Raw genomic sequence first — 18,527 nt, 5'->3', positions numbered from 1 at the left:
GAGACGGAGTTTTGCTCTTATTACCCAGGCTGGAGTGCAATGGCACGATCTCGGCTCACCGCAACCTCTGCCTCCTGGGTTCAGGCAATTCTCCTGCCTCAGCCTCCTGAGTAGCTGGGATTACGGGCACACGCCACCATGCCCAGCTAATTTTTTGTATTTTTTTAGTAGAGACGGGGTTTCACCATGTTGACCAGGATGGTCTCCATCTCTTGACCTCGTGATCCACCCACCTCGGCCTCCCAAAGTGCTGGGATTACAGGCTTGAGCTACCGCGCCCGGCAGTTTCTCTTAAAGGTTTTCCAGTTAGTAAGCAATAAGCCGAGCTACAGAAGCAGAAAGAGGCAGTTACTAACAAAAATAGGGACAGTTTCAAAACAGGGATGGTTGCCGACAACGTGCTGTCAAAATCCTGGGCAAAATTTTTACTTCAAGGAGAGCGAGCTAGGAGCCACGTCACAAAGGGCTTTTAAATAAAATACGCATAGTCTAAATGGTAGTTTTCAGTGTACAATTCAGGGGCATGAAATACACTAAGTGTACCCCCATTCCCACCATCCCTCTCCAGAGCTTTTTCATTTTCCCCAACTCAAATTCTGGGCCCATTAAAAAATCACTCCACATTTTCTCCCCAGCCCCTGGTAACCATCATTCTACTTGATGAATTTGACTACTCTAGGTACCTCATATAAGTAGAACATACAGTATTTGTGTTTTCGTGACTGGCTCAATTTAGTTAGCATGTCTTCAAGGTTCATCCATGTTGTAGCATATGTAGACTTCCAACCTTTTTATGGCTGCGTAATATTCCATTGCGTGTACAGACCACGTTTTGTCTGTCTAGTCGTCCGTGGATGCCTAGCTTGCTGTCACCTTTTGGCCACTGTTGAAAATGGTTAATTTTGGCTTCTATGAAACATAGCTATATAAATAACGCTCAATTTCTGCTTGCCATTCTTTTGACTATATACCCAGAAGTGGAATTGCTGGATCCTATGGTAATTCGATATTTTTTAGAAGCTGCCATTCTGTTGTCCGTAGTGGCTGCACAATTTTCCATTCCCACCAGTAGTACGCAAGAGTTCCAATTTCTCCACATCCTCATCAGCACTTATTAATAATAGCCATCCTGATGGGTGAAAAAGTCAATCATGTTCTGGTTTTAATTTGACTGTCAGTGCTGAGTGCTATATTCATGTGTTATTGGACATTTGTATGTGTTCTTTGGAGAAGTGCCTATTCGAGTCCTTTTTGTTGAGTTGAAGTTCTTTACGTATTCTAGACATTACTTATAAGAAACGATTTGTGATTATTTTCGATTTGATGAGTTGCCTTTTCATTCTGATGGTGTCCCTTTAATGCACAAAAGTTTTCAATTTTGATGTTCAATTTTTTGCCTTTGCTTTTGATACCATGTCTCAAGATATTATTGCCCAATCCATATTATTAAAAATTTCCCCCTATGTTCTAAATGTTTCAGTTTTAACTCCCATGGTCAGGTCTCTGATCCATTCTGAGTTAATTTTTTGTATATGGTATAAGGTAAGGGTTCCGTGTTACTCTTTTGCATGTGGGTATCCATTTTTCCCAGTATCTTTTGTTGAAAAGGCTGTTGTTTTCCCCCATTGAACAGTCTTGGCACCCTTGTTGAAAATCATTTGATCATACATATAGTTGTGTATTTGGGCTCTCTATTCTGTTTCACTCATCCATATGTCTACCTTTATGCCAGTGCCACACTCCTGATTACTGTAGCTCTGTAGATGGTTTTAAGACTTGGAGAGGGTTTTCATCATCCTGTTAACACTTGATTGTCAGATCCAGGGGACTCCATTAAAGGATTTTAAGTGATATGATCACTGATGCAGGGGACCCTGGACCTCACTGACTTCTCTTACTCCCTTCTCTTTCCACTCCCCTTTGTCCTGCCCTAACTTGAACATCCCCTTCCTTCTGTAGCCCCTCAAGAAGATGGCCGACCGGATCAGGAAGTACCAGATCTTGAACAATGAGGTTTTTGCCATCCTGAACAAGTACATGAAGTCCGTGGAGACAGACAGTTCCACCGTGGAGCATGTGCGCTGCTTCCAGCCACCCATCCACCAGTCCTTGGCCACCACTTGCTGAGCAGAAGGTCCTGCAGACCCTTTCTCTGGAGGAGGAAGAGAAGCAGGAGAGAGAAAGCCACAGCCAGCCTGCCACAGGATCCGACCGGACAGCGTGTGGGATGGACCTGGAAACAAACAAGTACCTCCCCAAACACATCTCCACCACTCCCTAGGGCGGGGCATGTGCATGCTCTCCCGTGACACCTCCATGCTGGTTTCTCCATAGCATATAATGAAAAAAAAAAAAAAAAGAAAAACAGGGCAGTGTGTGCTTTTTCTTTTCTTGCCCCCTCAACCTTTCACCCTTTCTCCATCCCATCATCCCACCCATCTGTGGTTGCTTCCCAAGACCTCCTCCCAAGACGGACACCTCCTACCCAGTGCCCATGTCTGACCCCAGGACTGAAGTCTCAGACTGAGAACAGATACGGCCTGCCCAGAGATGCCAGCCCCGCCCGAAGGATGTCCCTCAGCTTGCGACTTCATCTCTCTGGGTTCCCTCCCAGCAGTGCCACGGGGGTATCTTCTCCCACTCTGGCTGCCAGGGATTCTACCACATAGGCTTCCCGAAGTCCCATCCTAACTCCCCTCTCGGGGAAGTCCTAGAGAGGTCCATTCACAGGTGTATCACACTGTATGCAGGTGGGGTAGGAGACTGGTCAGGCCTGCTCTGGGGAAGCAGTATGTATGAACACGGCCAGAAGTTTCACGGTCCACGCGGGATGCTTTCAGGCCATCTCAGCTGCTTGATGGCGAGATGGTTCCCTCATCCCTTTGGTAGAGGCTTAGCACTGGGCCACATAGGGGAAGCAGCTTGGAACAGTCACAGCACTGCCTACAGCATTAGCCGGCTACCAAATTAGGGACCACTTCTTGGCACAGAATCGCTTATCAAGGAACATTTCCACAAGAAAGAAAATATTAAGGGGTTATTTCCACAGAGGCCCAAAACATCTTGGAAATACAGAGGTGAGGGGGAATAGTAATAATTGTCAATGAGCTTTTAATACCAAGATATGTGTGCCCCCTGGCCTCCAGGAAGAGTCCTCTTTTAGGGAATCAGAACTTTCATTGTCCTAGAATCTGAAAGATTCTTGCAACATTTTAGCTTTTGCTCTCAACTTGGCTGTTATCTTTATGTTTCTTAAGTTAGACTTTGGGGTGTGGCTTCTCTCCCAAAGGTAATATTTACTTCCATTTTCTAGACCAAACCAAAAGTATTCTGCAGAATCTCCTACCTAGTGTGATGGGAACATTGAGAAGGACAGAGGCTTTAGGATGTACGTGTCTTGTTACAGAGCATGTCATTGTCTCAGGAAATCTGTGGCCCTGTAGTTTTAAGAGCATAAAATGTGACATTTGATATTTTTCCAGCCCAGGGAAGTAAGACGTTTAGAAATGGTTGCCTTAATCAAATGGCCTCGTTTTTAACCCTACAGGAAGTACCCACGGGAAGAGGTCTGTGTGATGTCCTTATATCCTCCAGTGAGGAAAGGTGGGGCCACAGGTGAAAGGCCCCTTAGGTCAGATCCCGAGAGTAGCACATCTGAGTGCAGATTCCTGGGCCCCACCTCAAACTTACTAATTCTGAATCTCTGGGAACAGGGCCAGGAAATCTGCCCTTTCCACAAGCTACCTGACTTGTTCTGTTGCACATCGAAGTTTGGGAAGCACTGTTGTAAGGGAATCATTCTGATAACCTTGGGCTTTGAGCTACCACCGAGCCGTGGGAAAAATATACAGGGAAGAGACAAAGGAAGAGGTTCCCAGGGGAAACTGGCAGATTCTCCTGTCTGGAAGTACCACCTTCTATTATGATTTCTGACTTTTTCTTCTTGATGACCATAGCTATGTTCCAGAGGCAAAAGAGACATTATCCCAGATGGCAGAACATACTTTAAAAACACATATAAAATGTCGAGGCTCCAGCTCCTTCTACATCTTTAGTCCTGTCTGAGGATGGTAGCTGGCTCTCTGTAGCTGATAGATAGATAGAGTTTCATCCAAATCCCTGACCACAGCTTCGTGGAGATTTGAATCATCTATTTGATGAGATTTCTATTTCAATAACCCACCTCTCTCACCCCACATTCATATCCCTAAATTTCACCCTCTGGGCTGAGTCACATTACCTGCAAGAGACTTGATCCCAGTAGATTGAGCTTACCTTTCAGTAGAAGGATTTCATTTCCCTGGCTTGCCAGTGGCACTGATTTCTTAACACCCTATAAGTTTAATATTCTCTTCCCCTGGCATTACTGCCCTAGCCTCTTTTGATTTTTGTGTGTGTCTAATAACCAGGAAAAAAAATAAAGCTTAGGTTTTAAAAAGTTTTAAAAAATCTGTTTCAGAAACTGTCAAATGTACCATATTTGTATTAAGAGTTGTTGGGGATTTTTGTACAATGAATTTACATTTATTTATGGTGACTTATATTTACGCTTGTGATCAAATAATGATGTTAAATTCTTAAATCATATTTGCTATGCAGCTGAAAATGATATTTTGATTTGTATTTTGGGGGTACCTGTGATGAGTTGATAAACATTTCCATCTTCATTAAAACTGCTTCCAAACTAGTAAAACCAGAAACTTGGTCTTGATTCCTGGTCCTGTTCTAATCCTCATTGAGCTGCAGAAGACGATATTAGAACTAAGTAAACAACCTAAAAGAGAATGAAAGAAAAATATAGGTTAGTGCACACCAAACTAATGGCTTTGCTTGGTTTCTCACTTGGGGAATTACATCTTTACAAATTGAGCCTCACATTTCACATAGCACCAGCTTTCCTAAAGGTCACCACTAAGATGAGTCGTAGGGCTGTTTCCTCTTCTGTCAAGTTGGACAAGACGATCCTTTCTAGCTCGCATATCCTGATTCTAGGTAATTTCCCACTGGGACACTTTGAGGGGTCTACTTCACACACACACAGTCTTTCTCAACTGGTGTCACCACCTCATAAAATTGCCATCACAAGGAGTCATATTTGAGCTAGTGTAGTGGAAGGACTATTAGTCTTGAGATGCTCAGTGAAAAAATGGTTCCAAAGTAGATAAATCTGGGAAACACTTTATGTTCTTTACCCTTGAAGATCCATAAGGCTCTGAGGAGTCCTGCAGAACTTTATCAGTCTGGATTAACATCATATCTCCTAGATGGTTGTATTAGTTCGTCTTCATGCTGCTGATAAAGACATACCCAAGACAGGGAAGAAAAAGAGGTTTAATTGGACTTACAGTTGCACATGGGTAGGGAGGCCTCAGAATCATGGCAGGAGGTGAAAGGTACTTTTTACATGGTGGCAGCGAGAGAAAAGCTAAAGCAGAAACCCCTAATAAACTCATCAGATCTTGTGAGACTTATTCACTATCCCAAGAATAACACAGGAAAGACTGGTCCCTGTGATTCAATTACCTCCCCCTGGGTCCCTCCCACAAGAATTCTGAGAAATACAATTCAAGTTGAGATTTGGGTGGGGACACAGCCAAACTGTATCATTCCACCCCTGGCCCCTCCAAATCTTGTCCTCACATTTCAAAACAAATCATGCCTTCCCAACAGTCCCCCAAAGTCTTAACTCATTTCAGCATTAACCCAAAAGTCCACAGTCCAAAGTCACATCAGGGACAGGGCAAGTCCCTTCTGCCTATGAGCCTGTCAAATCAAAAGCAAGTTAGTTACTTCCTAGATACAAAGGTAGTGCATGTATTGAGTAAATACATGCTGTTCCAAATGAAACTGGCCAAAACAAAGGGGTTACAAGGCCCCACACAAGTCCAAAATCCAGCACAGCAGTCAAATTTTAAAACTCAAAAATGATCTCCTTTGACTCCAGGCCTCACATCCAGGTCATGCTGACGCAAGATGTGGGATACCTGGTCTTGAGCTGCTTCGCCCCTGTGGCTTTGCAGGGTACAGCCTCCCTCCTGGCTGCTTTCATGGGCTGATGTTGAGTGACTGTGCCTCTTCCAGGTGCATGGTGCAAGCTGTTGGTGGATCTACCATTCTGGCGTCTGGAGGATGGTGGCCGCCTTCTCACAACTCCATTAGGCAATGCCCACTGTGTGTGGCAACTCCAACCCATTTCCCTTCTGTACTGCCTTAGCAGAGGCTCTCCATGGGGGCCTCAGCCCTCCAGCACACTTTTTCCTGGGCATCTAAGTAGTTTCCAAGTATCTTCTGAAATTCAGGTGGAGGTTCCCAAACCTCAGTTCTTGACTTCTGTGTACTCGCAGGCTCAACGCTATGTGGAAGCTACCGAGGCTTGGGGCTTCTACCCTCTGAAGCCACAGCCCAAGCTCTACATTGGCCCCTTTCATCCATGGCTGGAGCAGCTGGGACACAGGGCAGAAAGTCCCTAGGCTGTACCTGGCATGGGGACCCTGGGCCCAGCCCATGAAACCACTTTTTCCCCCTGGACCTCTGGGTCTGTGATGGGAGGGACTGCCATGACTATCTCTGACATGGCCTGGAGACATTCTTCTTACGGTCTTGGGGATTAGCATTAGGCTCCTTGCTACTTATGCAAATTTCTGCAGCTGGCTTAAATTTCTCCTCTAAAAATGGGTTTTTCTTTTATACTGCTTTGTCAGGCTGCACATTTTCTGAACTTTTATGCTCTGTTTCCCTTTTAAAATGTAATGTTTTTAGCAACACCCAAGTCACCTTTTGAATGCTTTGCTGCTTATAAATTTCTTCCACCAAATACCCTAAATCAGGCATCCCCAAACTATGGCTCATGGGCCGCATGCAGCCCCCTGAGGCCATTTATCTGGCCCCCCACTGCCCTTCAGGAAGGGGCACCTCTTTCATTTGTGGTCAGTGAGAGGAGCATAGTATGTGGCGGCCCTCCAACAATCTGAGGGACAGTGAACTGGCCCCCTGTGTAAAAAGTTTGGGGACGCCGGCCCTAAATCATCTCTCTCAAGTTCAAAGTTCCACAAATTTCTAGGGCAGGGACAAAATGCCACCAGTCTCTTTGCTAAAACTTAACAAGAGTCACCTTTGCTCCCAAGAAGCTTCTCATCTCCATCTCATACCACCTCAGCCTGGACACTATTGTTCATATCACTATCAGCATTTTTTTGTCAAAGCTATTCAACAAATGTCTAGGAGGTTCCAAACTTTCCCACATTTTCCTGGTTTCTTCTGAGTCCTCCAAACTCTTCCAACCTCTGCCTGTTACCCAATTCCAAAGTCACTTCCACATTTTGGGGTATCATTTCAGCAATGCCCCACCCCTGCTACCAATTTATCATATAAGTCCATTTTCACATGCTGATAAAGACATATCTGAAACTGAAAAGAATAAAAGGTTTAATTGGACTTAAAGTTCCACATGGCTAGGGAGCCCTCAGAATTATGGCAGGAGACAAAAGGCAATTCATACATGATGGCAGCAAGAGAAAAATGAGGAAGAAGCAAAAGCAGAAACCCCTGATAAACTCAGCAGATCTTGTGAGACTTATTCACTATCACGAGAATAGCACAGGAAAGACTGGCCCCCATGATTCAATTACCTTCCACTGGGTCCCTCCTGCAACACGGAATTCTGGGAGATACAATTCAAGTTGAGATTTGGGTGGGGACACAGCCAAACCATGTCAATGGTCATTACCTTGGAAATCCCTTTCTCTGCAACACTAATCATCTTCTCTTACAACACACTTTTCCTAAGGGTAGGCAAATTCCTGGTAAGATATTTTTTAAAACTCCCACAGGGGAAGGACCACTCCCAACAGGGAGCAACATGGAGCTAGGGGAACCTCCCCTACCCAGGAAAGCAGTGAATGAATGAGTGACCCTGGGAAATGACACTTTTCCCAAGGATCTTTGCAACCCTCAGATCAGAAGATGTCCTTGTGAACCCACTCTACCAGGGCTTTCAGTCTGACAGAGCTATGTGGTACCTCAGCATAGGAGCCACTCAGACATGTGCGGAAACTCTGGAGCTTTAGATACTTGGACTTTCCAGAAAAAGTAGCTGCAGCTCCAGCAAAGTGGGAGGCCAGACCCCCATACTTAATCCTAGTAAAGAGGCAGAATCCAGGGGACTGAGCAGCAATGGCCTATAGGCCCACTTTCATAACACCTCACAAGATAAGACCCAGTGGCTTGGAATTCCAGCCACCAGTAGTGGCATTGCACCTCCCTAAGAAGTAGCTCCTGGTGGGAGGGAGAGGCTGCCATCTTTGCTGCTTGGGTGCCTTAGCCATTCCAGCCTTCAGGCTTTGGAGTGTCCAAGCTGACCAGGGATGAAAGGGATTCCCCAGCACAGCACAGCTGCTCTACAAAATAGGGCCAGACTGCTGCTTTAAGCAGGTGCCCAATGCCAGACCTCCTCACTGGGCAGGGCTCTTTCGTTGGGCCCTCCAACCAATGCCACCAGTGGTCTCCAGCTGACAGAGGTTTGAATTTTCCCAGAGATGGTGCTCTCAGAGGGAGGGGCAGGTCACCATCTTTGCTGTTTGGGTGACTTAGCTGTTTCAGCCTTCAGGCTTTAGAGAGTCCAAGCCAACTGCAGGTGGAAGGGATCCCTCAGCACTACACAGCTCTACCAAAACATGGCCAGACTGCTTCTTTAAGTCAGTCCCTGATCCCACTCCTCCTCATTGGGCAGACCTCCTAACTGGGTCCTCCAGCCACCCCTCTTGGTGTTCTCCAATCAATAAAGGTTTGTAATCTCTCTGGGACGGGGCTCCCAGAGGGAGGGGTGAACCACTATCTTTGCCACTTAAGCCTTTGGACTTCAGAATGTCTGAAGTGACCAGGGAGGGCACTGAGGCAGACCCCCAGCACAGTACAGCTGCTCTACCAAAATGTGGCCAGACTGCTTTTTTAAGTGGATCCCTGATCCCCTTTCTCCTTCATCGGGCAGGACTTCCCAACCTGGGTCTCCAGCTACTTCCTGCAGGTACCTTTGGGCCAGCAACAGTCCCATACCTCCCTGGGACAAAGCTCCCAGAGGGAGAAACAGGCTGCCATCTTTGCTGTTTTACAGCCTTCACTGGTGATATGTCTAGGTACTAGAAAATCTGAGGTGACTAAGGACTGGAGTGGGACCCAGGCATACTACAGCAACCCTAGGGAAAAGTGGCCAGACTTTTCCAGGGGCAGTTGAAAGTCTCTCTGTCACTGCCTCTGCAGTGGAACTGCCCTTGCCACCCTCAGACTAATGAAGGAGCAAAGAGTGCCTTATCCACACCTCCAACAAGCTATAGTCAACTCAAGGAGAGGAGGCCAGTCCATCTCCCACGGATCCCACACTACCCTCTCTATCCCCCACTGCTTGCCTCCAGACAGGGAACCCATGGTTTAGGCCAGCAACACAGACTCTCCATCCTGGGCTGATTGTACTGAGCAACTGCTGACCTTCATTTCTCTGGGGTAGAGCCCTCAGAAGACAAGCAAACAACCCTCGACCACAATCACTATGAAAATTCCTTCCTCTGCTGCTTCCAAGTTGGGGAAGAGAAACAAACACTTAGATCACCCCAGAGCTGCAGTGGGCAGCCCAGGAGTGCCCGGTTTTAATCTGCAGTCAGCACTCAAGGGGGAAAGAAATCTATACTTTCAGAACATTGAGAGGAAACACAGCTGCAGCTGAGGAAATACAATCAAGCAAGAGTCTACCAAATGACCAATAAGCCTAAGTGCCACCTGCTGGATCACATCCCAAAGCTTCAACACCAAATATACCTTGTGGGGAACGTTCCTGTGTGAGACCCCCAAAAGGCGTGGGTCTCACTATACGGTGAGCTTGATCCCAAACACAGTTTCCTGCTGGAGGCAGTCGAGCTATGGGAAAGAAGAAACTGAAAGATGGATGATCAGTTTCTACTATTAACCACGATGACGTTTGGGCCTAAACTATGAGGTGTTGCTAGACTGAGTGACTCCATACCAGCAACCAGTTTCTGCTTTTAACTTTTATGACTCTTTCTTTAAGAAAAGCTTTAACCTTTTCTTTACTTGCATGACTGCCTTGTACCCTAAATAATGGTTTAACGACTTAGCTTGTGACTTTCTGATATTGTTATCAGAACAGAGACCCCTTCTGGAAAAATAGATAAAATACACCACCTGGTCACTTTTATGAGCTGTGATCATAAACCCCCTGCACAACAAAATGTACTTGTGACTTTTTGATTTTGTAACTTTCTGTCCCCTTTTATTGTTCTTTGCATACTGTGAGAATGATGTCATTTACTTTGATCTTAAAATATATAATGAGACCCTGGACAAGAATAAACTCGCTGTTTCAGGCACTGCCTATTCAGCCCTCCAGACCCCACTTCCCGTCTCTATTTCTACAAGCGCACTCTCTCTTCCAGGTATTGGGACCCTCTTGCAGGTCGAGAGATCCCTGGCAGACGTGCAGTCCCGACCGTCCCTGACAATACCTCATTAACATACCTCTTTGAAACCAGAGACAAGAAGTCAGCTTCAAATAAAGACCCTGCACAAAGCCTTGGCCTGGTGAAAACATCCAGAAAGGAAGCTTATTTACTGTAGTCAATCTATACTACAGTTAAAAGAACACCCACACACAGAGCTGAGAAAGAACCAACAGAAGAACTCCAGTTACTCAAATGGCCAGAGTGTCATATGTCCTCCAAATGACTGCACCAGTTCTTCAACAAGAATTTTTAACCAGCCCAAACTGGTTGGAATGCCAAAAACAGAATTCAGAATATGGACAGAAACAAAGATCATGAAGATTCAGGAGGTCAGAAAAACCCAATCCAAGGAAAGTAAGAATCACAATAAAGTGATACAGGAGCTGAAGGATGAAATAGCCAGTATAAAAAAGAACCTAATGAGTCTGACAGAGCTGAATAACATAATACAAGGATTTCACAATGCTATCATAAATATTAACAGTAGAAGAAACCAAGCTGAGGGGAAAAAAATCTCAGAACTTGAAGACTGGTTCTCTAAAATTTTCAGACAAAATTTTTTAAAAAAAATAAATGAACAAAACCTGAAAAGTATGGGATTATGTAAAGAGGCCACATCTATGAATCACTGGCATCCACGAAAGGGAAGGGAAGAAAGCAAACAACTTAGAAAACATATTTTAAGACATTATCCATGACAATTTCTCCAACCTTGCTAGAGAGGCCGTCAAAATCAGAAAATACTTCTGCAAGGTTTTACACAAGATCATCCCCAAGACATATAATCAGATTTTCCAAAGTCGCAATGAAATAAAGAATGTTAAAGACAAGAAGAGAGAAAGGGCAGGTCACCTACAAAGGGAACCCTGTTAGGCTAACAGCAGACCTCTCAGCTGAAACCCTAAATGCCAGAAGAGCTTGGAAGGATTATATTCTACATTCTTAAAGAAAAAAAATTATTTAACCAAGAATTTTATATCCAGCCAAAGTAAGCTTCCTAAGTATCAGAGAAATAAAATCCTTTTCAGATAAGCAAATGTTGAGGTTAATCATTACCACCAGACCTGCCTTACGAGAGATCTTGAAAGCAGCACTAAATACAGAAAGGAAAGACTGGTATCAGCTAATAAAAAAACTATAAAGCAAACACAAAAAAGCCAACATAATAACCAACTAACAGCACAATGACAGAATCAAATTCATGCATATCAATACTAACTTTAGATGTAAATGGGCTAAATCTTCTCATAAAATGCACAGAGACAGAGTGGCAAGCAGGATAAAAAAGCAAGAACCTATGATATGCTGTCCTCAAGAGACATCTCACATATAATGACAGGCTCAAAATGAAAGAATGAAGGAAAATCTACCAAGCAAACGGAAAACAGGAAAAAAAGCAAAGGTTGCAATCCTAATTTCAGACAAAACAGGTTTCAAACAAAGATTTTTAAAAAGACAAAGAAGGGCATTACATAATGGTAAAAGGTTCAATTCAGCAAGACCTAACAATCCTAAATATATATGCATCCAACACTAGGGCACCAAGATTCATAAAACAAGTTCTTAGATACCTTCAAAGAGACAGACTTTTACACAATAGAACCCTTCAACACTCCATTGGCAGTATTAGACAGATCATTGAGGCAGAAAATTAACAAGATATTCAGGACCTAACCTCAACACTGGACCAAATGAATCTGTTAGAACTTTACAGAACTCTCCACCCCAAAATGACAAAATATACATTATCCTCATTACCAGATAGCATATACTGTAAAACCAATTGGACATAAAACAATTCTCAGCAAATGTACAAGAACCGAAATCATACCAAACATACACTCAACCACAGCACAATAAAAATAGAGGACAATGAAAATCACTCAAAACCATAAAATTACATGGAAATGAAAAACAGCATGCTCCTGAATGACTTTTGGATAAATAATAAAATTAAGGCAGAAATCAAGAAGTTCTTTGAAAATAATAACAAAGATAAAACATACCAGAATCTCTGGGAAACAGCTAAGGCAGTGTTAAGAGGGAAATACATAGCACTAAATGCCCTCAAAAAGTTAGAAAGATCTCCAATTAACAATCTAATTTCACAAGTGAAAGAATTAGAGAAGGAAGAACAAGTTAACTCCAAAGCTAGCAGAAGATAATAAAAATCAGAGCTGAACTAAAAATTGGGACATGAAAAGCCACTCAAAAGATCCATGAATCCAGGAGTTGGTTTTTTGAAAAAAATTAATAAAATGGGCCACTAGCTAGAAGAATAAGGAAGAAAAGAGAAGAGGCAAATAAACACAATTAGAAATGACAAAGGGAATGTTACAACTGACCCCACAGAAATAAAAGCAATGATCAGAAATAAGCCAGGCATAGTGGCTCAAGCTCGTAATCCCAGTTCTTTGGGATGCTGAGGCAAGTGGATCATTTGAAGTCAGGAGTTTGAGGTCAGCCTGGCCAACATGGTGAAACTCTGTCTCTACTAAAAATTACAAAAATTAGCCAGGCATGGTGGCACACATCTGTAATCCCAGCTACTCAGAAGGCTGAGACAGGAGAATTGCATGAACCCAGGAGACAAAAGTTGCAGTGAGCCGAGATCGCACCACTGCACTCCAGCCTGGGTAACAGAGCAAGACTCCATCTCCAAAAAAAAAAAAAAAAAGAAAGAAAGAAAGAAAAGAAAAAGAAAAAAAAGACCACCACCCTAAAAAATTACTACGAACACCTCTATGCACACAAACTACAAAACATAGACAAGATGGATAAATTTCTGTAAACACACACCCTACATCCTCCCACTTATGAGCTAGGAATAAATTGATTCCCTGAACAGACAAATAACAGTCTCTAAAATTGAATCAGTAATAAACAGCCTACCAATCAACCAGTAATACATAGCCTACCAACCAGTCCCAGGCTTTCAAAGAAGCATGGAACTGGATGGATTCACAGCCAAATTCTACCAGATGTACAAAGAAGAGCTGGTGCCATTACTACAGAAACTATTCCCAAAAATGTGAGGAAGAAGGACTCCTCCCAGCTCATTCTATGAAGCCAGCGTGATCTTGATACCTGGAAGAGATACAAAATAAATAAACAAAACTTCAGGCCAATATCCTTGATGAACACTGATGCAAAACTCCTCAACAAAATACCTGCAAATCAAATCCATCAGCACATCAAAAAGTTAATCCACCATGATCAAGCAGGCTTCATCCTGGGATGTGAGGTTGGTTCAACATATGCAAATCAATAAATGTGATTTATCACATAAACAGAATGAAAGACAAAAACCACATTATCTCAATGGACACAGAACAGGCTTTTGATAAAATTCAACACTCCTTCATGTTAATACTTCTCAAACTAGGTATTGAAGGAACATACCTCAAAATAGTAAGAGCCATCTATGACAGACTCACAGCCAACATTATATTAAATGAGCAAAAGCTGGAAGCATTCCCCTTGAAAACTGGCACAAGTCAAGAATGCCCTTTCTCACCATTTCTATTTAACATAGTATTGGAAGTCCTAGCCAGAGCAATTAGGCAAGAGAAAGAAAGGTTTCGAAAGAGGAAGAGAGAAAGTCAAACTGTTTGTAGATGACATAATTTTCTATCTAGAAAATCCCAGTGTCATCCCAAAAGCTCCTTGAGCTGATAAACGACTTCAAAATTGCAAGATACAAAAATCAATGTACAAAAATCACTAGCATTTCTATACACCAACAACAGCCAAACTCAGAGGCAAATCAGAAAAGCAATCTCATTCACAATTGCCACAAAAAACAATAAGCTATCTAGGAATACAGCTAACAAGGCAGATAATAAAGGTCTAAAATAAGAGTTACAAAACACTGCTCAAAGAAATCAGAGAAGACACAAACAAATGGGAAAATATCTCATGTTCATGAACAGTAAAAATCAATACCATTAAAATGGCTATATTGCCCAAAGCAATTTATAGATTCAATGCTATTCCTATCACACTACCAGTGACATTTCACAGAACTGGAAAAAACTATTTTGAAATTCATGTGGACCCGAAAAGAAGAGCCTGAATAGCCAAGGCATGCCTAAGTAAAAAAACAAAACTGGAGGCATCACGTTACCTGACTTCAAATGATACTACAAGTCTACAGTAACCATAACAGCATGGTACTGGTGCAAAAACAGACGCATAGACCAATGAAGCAGAATAGAGAGCCCAGAAATAAGACCACACATCTATGACCATTTGATCTTCAACCAAGTTGACAAAAAAAAAAAAAAAAAAAAGCAATGGGGAACAGACTCACTAGTCAATAAATAGTGCTGGGATAATTGTCTAGTGAGATGCAGAAGATTGAAGCTGAACCCCTTGCTTACAACATACACAAAAATTAACACAAGACGGCTTAAATACTTAAATGTAAAACCCGAAACTATAAAAACCCTGGAAGACAACCTAGACAATACTATCCTGGACGTACGAACAGGCAGATTTCATAACAAAGACACCGAAAGCAATCATAACAAAAGCAAAATTTGATAAGTGGATCTAATTAAACTTAAGAGATACTGCACAGTAAAGGAAACTATCAACAGAGTAAACAGCCAACCTAAAGTGGGAGAACATTTTTGCAAACTATGCATCTGACAAAGGTCTAATATCCACCATCTATAAGGGACTTAAATTTATAAGAGAAAAACAAACGACCCCATTAAAAAGTGGGCAAAGGACATGAACACACACTTCTCAAAAGAAGACATACATGCAGCCAACAGACATATTTTAAAAGCTCAATATTACTGATTAGAGAAATGCAAATTAATATAATGAGATACCATCTTGCACCATTCAGAATGGCTATTTTTAAAAACTCAAAAAATAACATGCTGATGAGGTTTTAGAGAAAAGGGAACACTTATACACCATTGGTGGGAGTGTAAATTAGTTCAACCCTTGTGGAAAGCAGTATGTTGATTCCACAAACAGCTAAAAGCAGAACTACCATTAGACCTAGCAATTCCATTACTGGGTATATACCCAAAGGAAAGTAAGTCTTTCTACCATAAAGACACATTCACACAAATGCTCATTGCAGCACAATTCACAATATCAAATACATGGAATCAACCTAAATGCCCATCAATGATAGACTGGATAAAGAAAATAAGGTACATATACACTATGGAATATGAGGCAGCCATAAAGACGACATTCATGTTCTTTTGTGGGAACATGGATTAGCAAACTGACACAGGAACAGAAAACAAAGTGCCACATGTCTCACAAGTGGCAGCTAAATAATATAAACTAATGCAAAGAAGGAGACAACAGACACTGGGGTCTACTTGAGGGGGAGGTAGGAAGGAGGGAGAAGAGTAGAAAAGGTAACTATTGGTTACTGGCTAAATTCTTAGGTAATAAAATAATATGTATGACAAACCCCCATGACACATGTTCATCTATGTAACAAACCTTCAAATATAACCCGAAACCTAAGTTAAAAAAAAAAAAAGAAGACATTACAAGAGGAGACACACCACAGAAATATAAAAGATCAGGAATTATAAACAACTTATAGAAACTTGATAAATTGGCTGGGTGTGGTGGCTTACACCTGTAATCCTAGCACTCTGGGAGGCCGAGGCATGTGGATTGCCTGAGCTCAGGAGTTCTTGACCACCCTGGGGAAGACTGTGAAAGCCCATGTCTACTATTAGGTGGGCATGACACCGTGTGCCTGTAATTCCAGCTACTCGGGAGGCTGAGACAGGAGAATCACTTGAATCTGGAGACGGAGGTTGCAGTGAGCCAAGATCAAGTCATTAACTCTCCAGTGTGGGAGACAGTGAGACTCAGTCTTTAAAAAAAAAAAAAAAATTGATAAATTCCTGAACACATAAAATCTACCAAGCAAGATTGAGTCAGGAAGATATAGGAAACCTGGACAGACTAACAATGAGTACTGAGACTGAACCAGTAATAAAAAGTTTCCCAACCAAAAAAAGTCCAGGAGTGTATGACTTCACTATTGAATTCTGCCAAACTAATTAAGATCTAGTAACAATTTTTCTCAAAACTATTGCAAAAAACTGAAGAGGAGAAATTTCCTCCTAATGCAATAAAAGAGAAAACTACAAGCCAATATTCCTGATTCACAGAGACAAAAATTCTCAAAATCCTAGAAAACTAAATCCAACATCAAAAATATAATACACCATGATCTAGTGGAATTTATTCCAAGGATGCAAGGATGGTTCAACATACACAAGTCAAGCATAATATATCACATCAAAAGAAAGGAGAACAAAAACCATATGATCATCTCAGTAAATGGAGAAAAAGCATTGGACAAAATTAAACATTCCTTAATGATAAAAACTTCCAACAAAGTAGGCATAGAAGGAACATACCTCAACATAATAAAGGCCACATACAACAAGTCCACATCTAACATCACACTAATGGGGAAAAGCTGAAAACCTTTTCTCAGAAAACTGAAAAAAGATAAGCATGTTCACTTCCACCACTCTTATTAAACATAATATAGGAAGTCCTAGCCAGAGCAATCAAGCAAGAGAAATAAAAGAAAGATATAGGCCAGGTGCAGTGGCTCATGCCTGTAATTCCAGCACTTTGGGAGGCCAAGAGGAGCAGATCACCTGAGATGAGGAGTTTGAGACCAGCCTGGCCAACATGGTGAAACCCCATCTCTACTAAATACAAAAATTAGCCTGGTGTGGTGGAAGGTGCCTGTAATCCCAGCTACAGGAGAGGCTGAGGCAGGAGAATCACCTGAACCTGCATAAAATTAACTGGAGTACATACTGTACTGTTGTAATAATTTCAGACACTTTTTGTTGCTGTTGCAGTGAGACCAATATAATATTCACAGTCACAGCCAAGAAAATAGGAAATTTACACAAAAAGAAATAAGGGAATCAAAATATTTCACTATTTAAAAAATCAATTAAATGTAACAGACAACAATGCAGAAGAAGAAAAAAGTTATAAGGCACATAAAAAACAAATAGCAAATGACAAATCTCTCATTATCAGTCATTTAAATTTAAATGGATTAAACATTTCACTCAAAAGACAGTTTGGCAGAATAGACTTTTAAAAATGATCTAACCATATGCTGTCTACCAGAGATTAACTTTAGAATCCAAAGACATAAATAGGTTGAAAGTGAAAAAGATATTTTATGCACATAGCAACCAAGAGCAGGGATAATACTAACATCAGACAAAATAGACTTTAAAAGAATCATGAGACAAAGAAAGATATTATATATTAATAAAATATTCAATACAGTAATTAGACATAACATTATAAACATTTACACACCTAATAACAGCTAATCAAAAAAAAAAAAACAAGCAAAAAGTTGCTGAACTGTAAGGAGAAAAGATATTTCTACAATAGAGACTTCAATATCTCACTGTCAATAATGGACAGAACAACCAGACAGAAGGAAATAGAGGATTTGAACAACACAATGAACCAACTAGACCTCATAGACATACAGGACACTCTACCTAGAGATTTTATATTTTTCTTAAGTACACATGGAACATTCCTCTGGATAGACCATATATTTTGCCAAAGAGTAAGTCTCAATTTCAATTTGAATTTGAAAATTCAAATTCTTTAGAAACACAAAAGTTACCAAGACTGAATTAGTTAATCTCTCTCCCTCTCTCCCTCTCTCTCTCTCTCTCTCTCTCTCTCTCTCTCTCTCTCTCACACACACACACACACACACACACACACACAATCTGAATAGACCTTATAACTTGTAAAGAGATTAAATCACCAATTGAAAATTTCCTGAAGGGGGATCCAAGATGGCTGAGTAGGAGCAGCTCTGGATTGCAGCTCCCAGCAAGCGTGCAAAGGGTGAGTGGTCGCTGCATTTCCAGACGGATTTTTATTGCCCACAGATCAGGAGATTCCCGGGCAGAGGAGTGCCATGAGTCTCCAGCATGGATGTTTCGGCTGGCGGGGCAGCTC

At 41.9% G+C, this 18,527-nt stretch overlaps 1 protein-coding gene and 1 long non-coding RNA gene across 5 annotated transcripts in view; one reads left to right on the top strand and one right to left on the bottom strand.

Moving 5' to 3' along the window:
• Positions 1–4,700, top strand: part of CYFIP2 (cytoplasmic FMR1 interacting protein 2) — a 142,609-nt gene extending 137,909 nt beyond the window's left edge. For all 4 annotated transcript variants that reach the window (XM_039460643.2, XM_039460642.2, XM_010345340.3 and 1 more), the window contains one exon: positions 1,960–4,700. In XM_039460643.2, the coding sequence (XP_039316577.1) occupies positions 1,960–2,127 (168 nt within the window). In that variant the 3' untranslated portion in view covers positions 2,128–4,700. The remainder of the gene's footprint in view (positions 1–1,959) is intronic.
• LOC141582463 (uncharacterized) lies at positions 4,524–18,227 on the bottom strand. Its single transcript, XR_012515317.1, has 2 exons — positions 5,193–18,227; positions 4,524–4,774 (listed from the first exon to the last, which is right to left on the bottom strand). It is a non-coding gene; the product is annotated as an uncharacterized LOC141582463 (long non-coding RNA).
• Positions 18,228–18,527: the final 300 nt, after the last annotated feature.

This window comes from Saimiri boliviensis, chromosome 20 (genome assembly GCF_048565385.1).
Source record: "Saimiri boliviensis isolate mSaiBol1 chromosome 20, mSaiBol1.pri, whole genome shotgun sequence".
Taxonomy (NCBI): domain Eukaryota; kingdom Metazoa; phylum Chordata; class Mammalia; order Primates; family Cebidae; genus Saimiri; species Saimiri boliviensis.
This window is presented reverse-complemented; position numbering and strand designations above follow the sequence as displayed.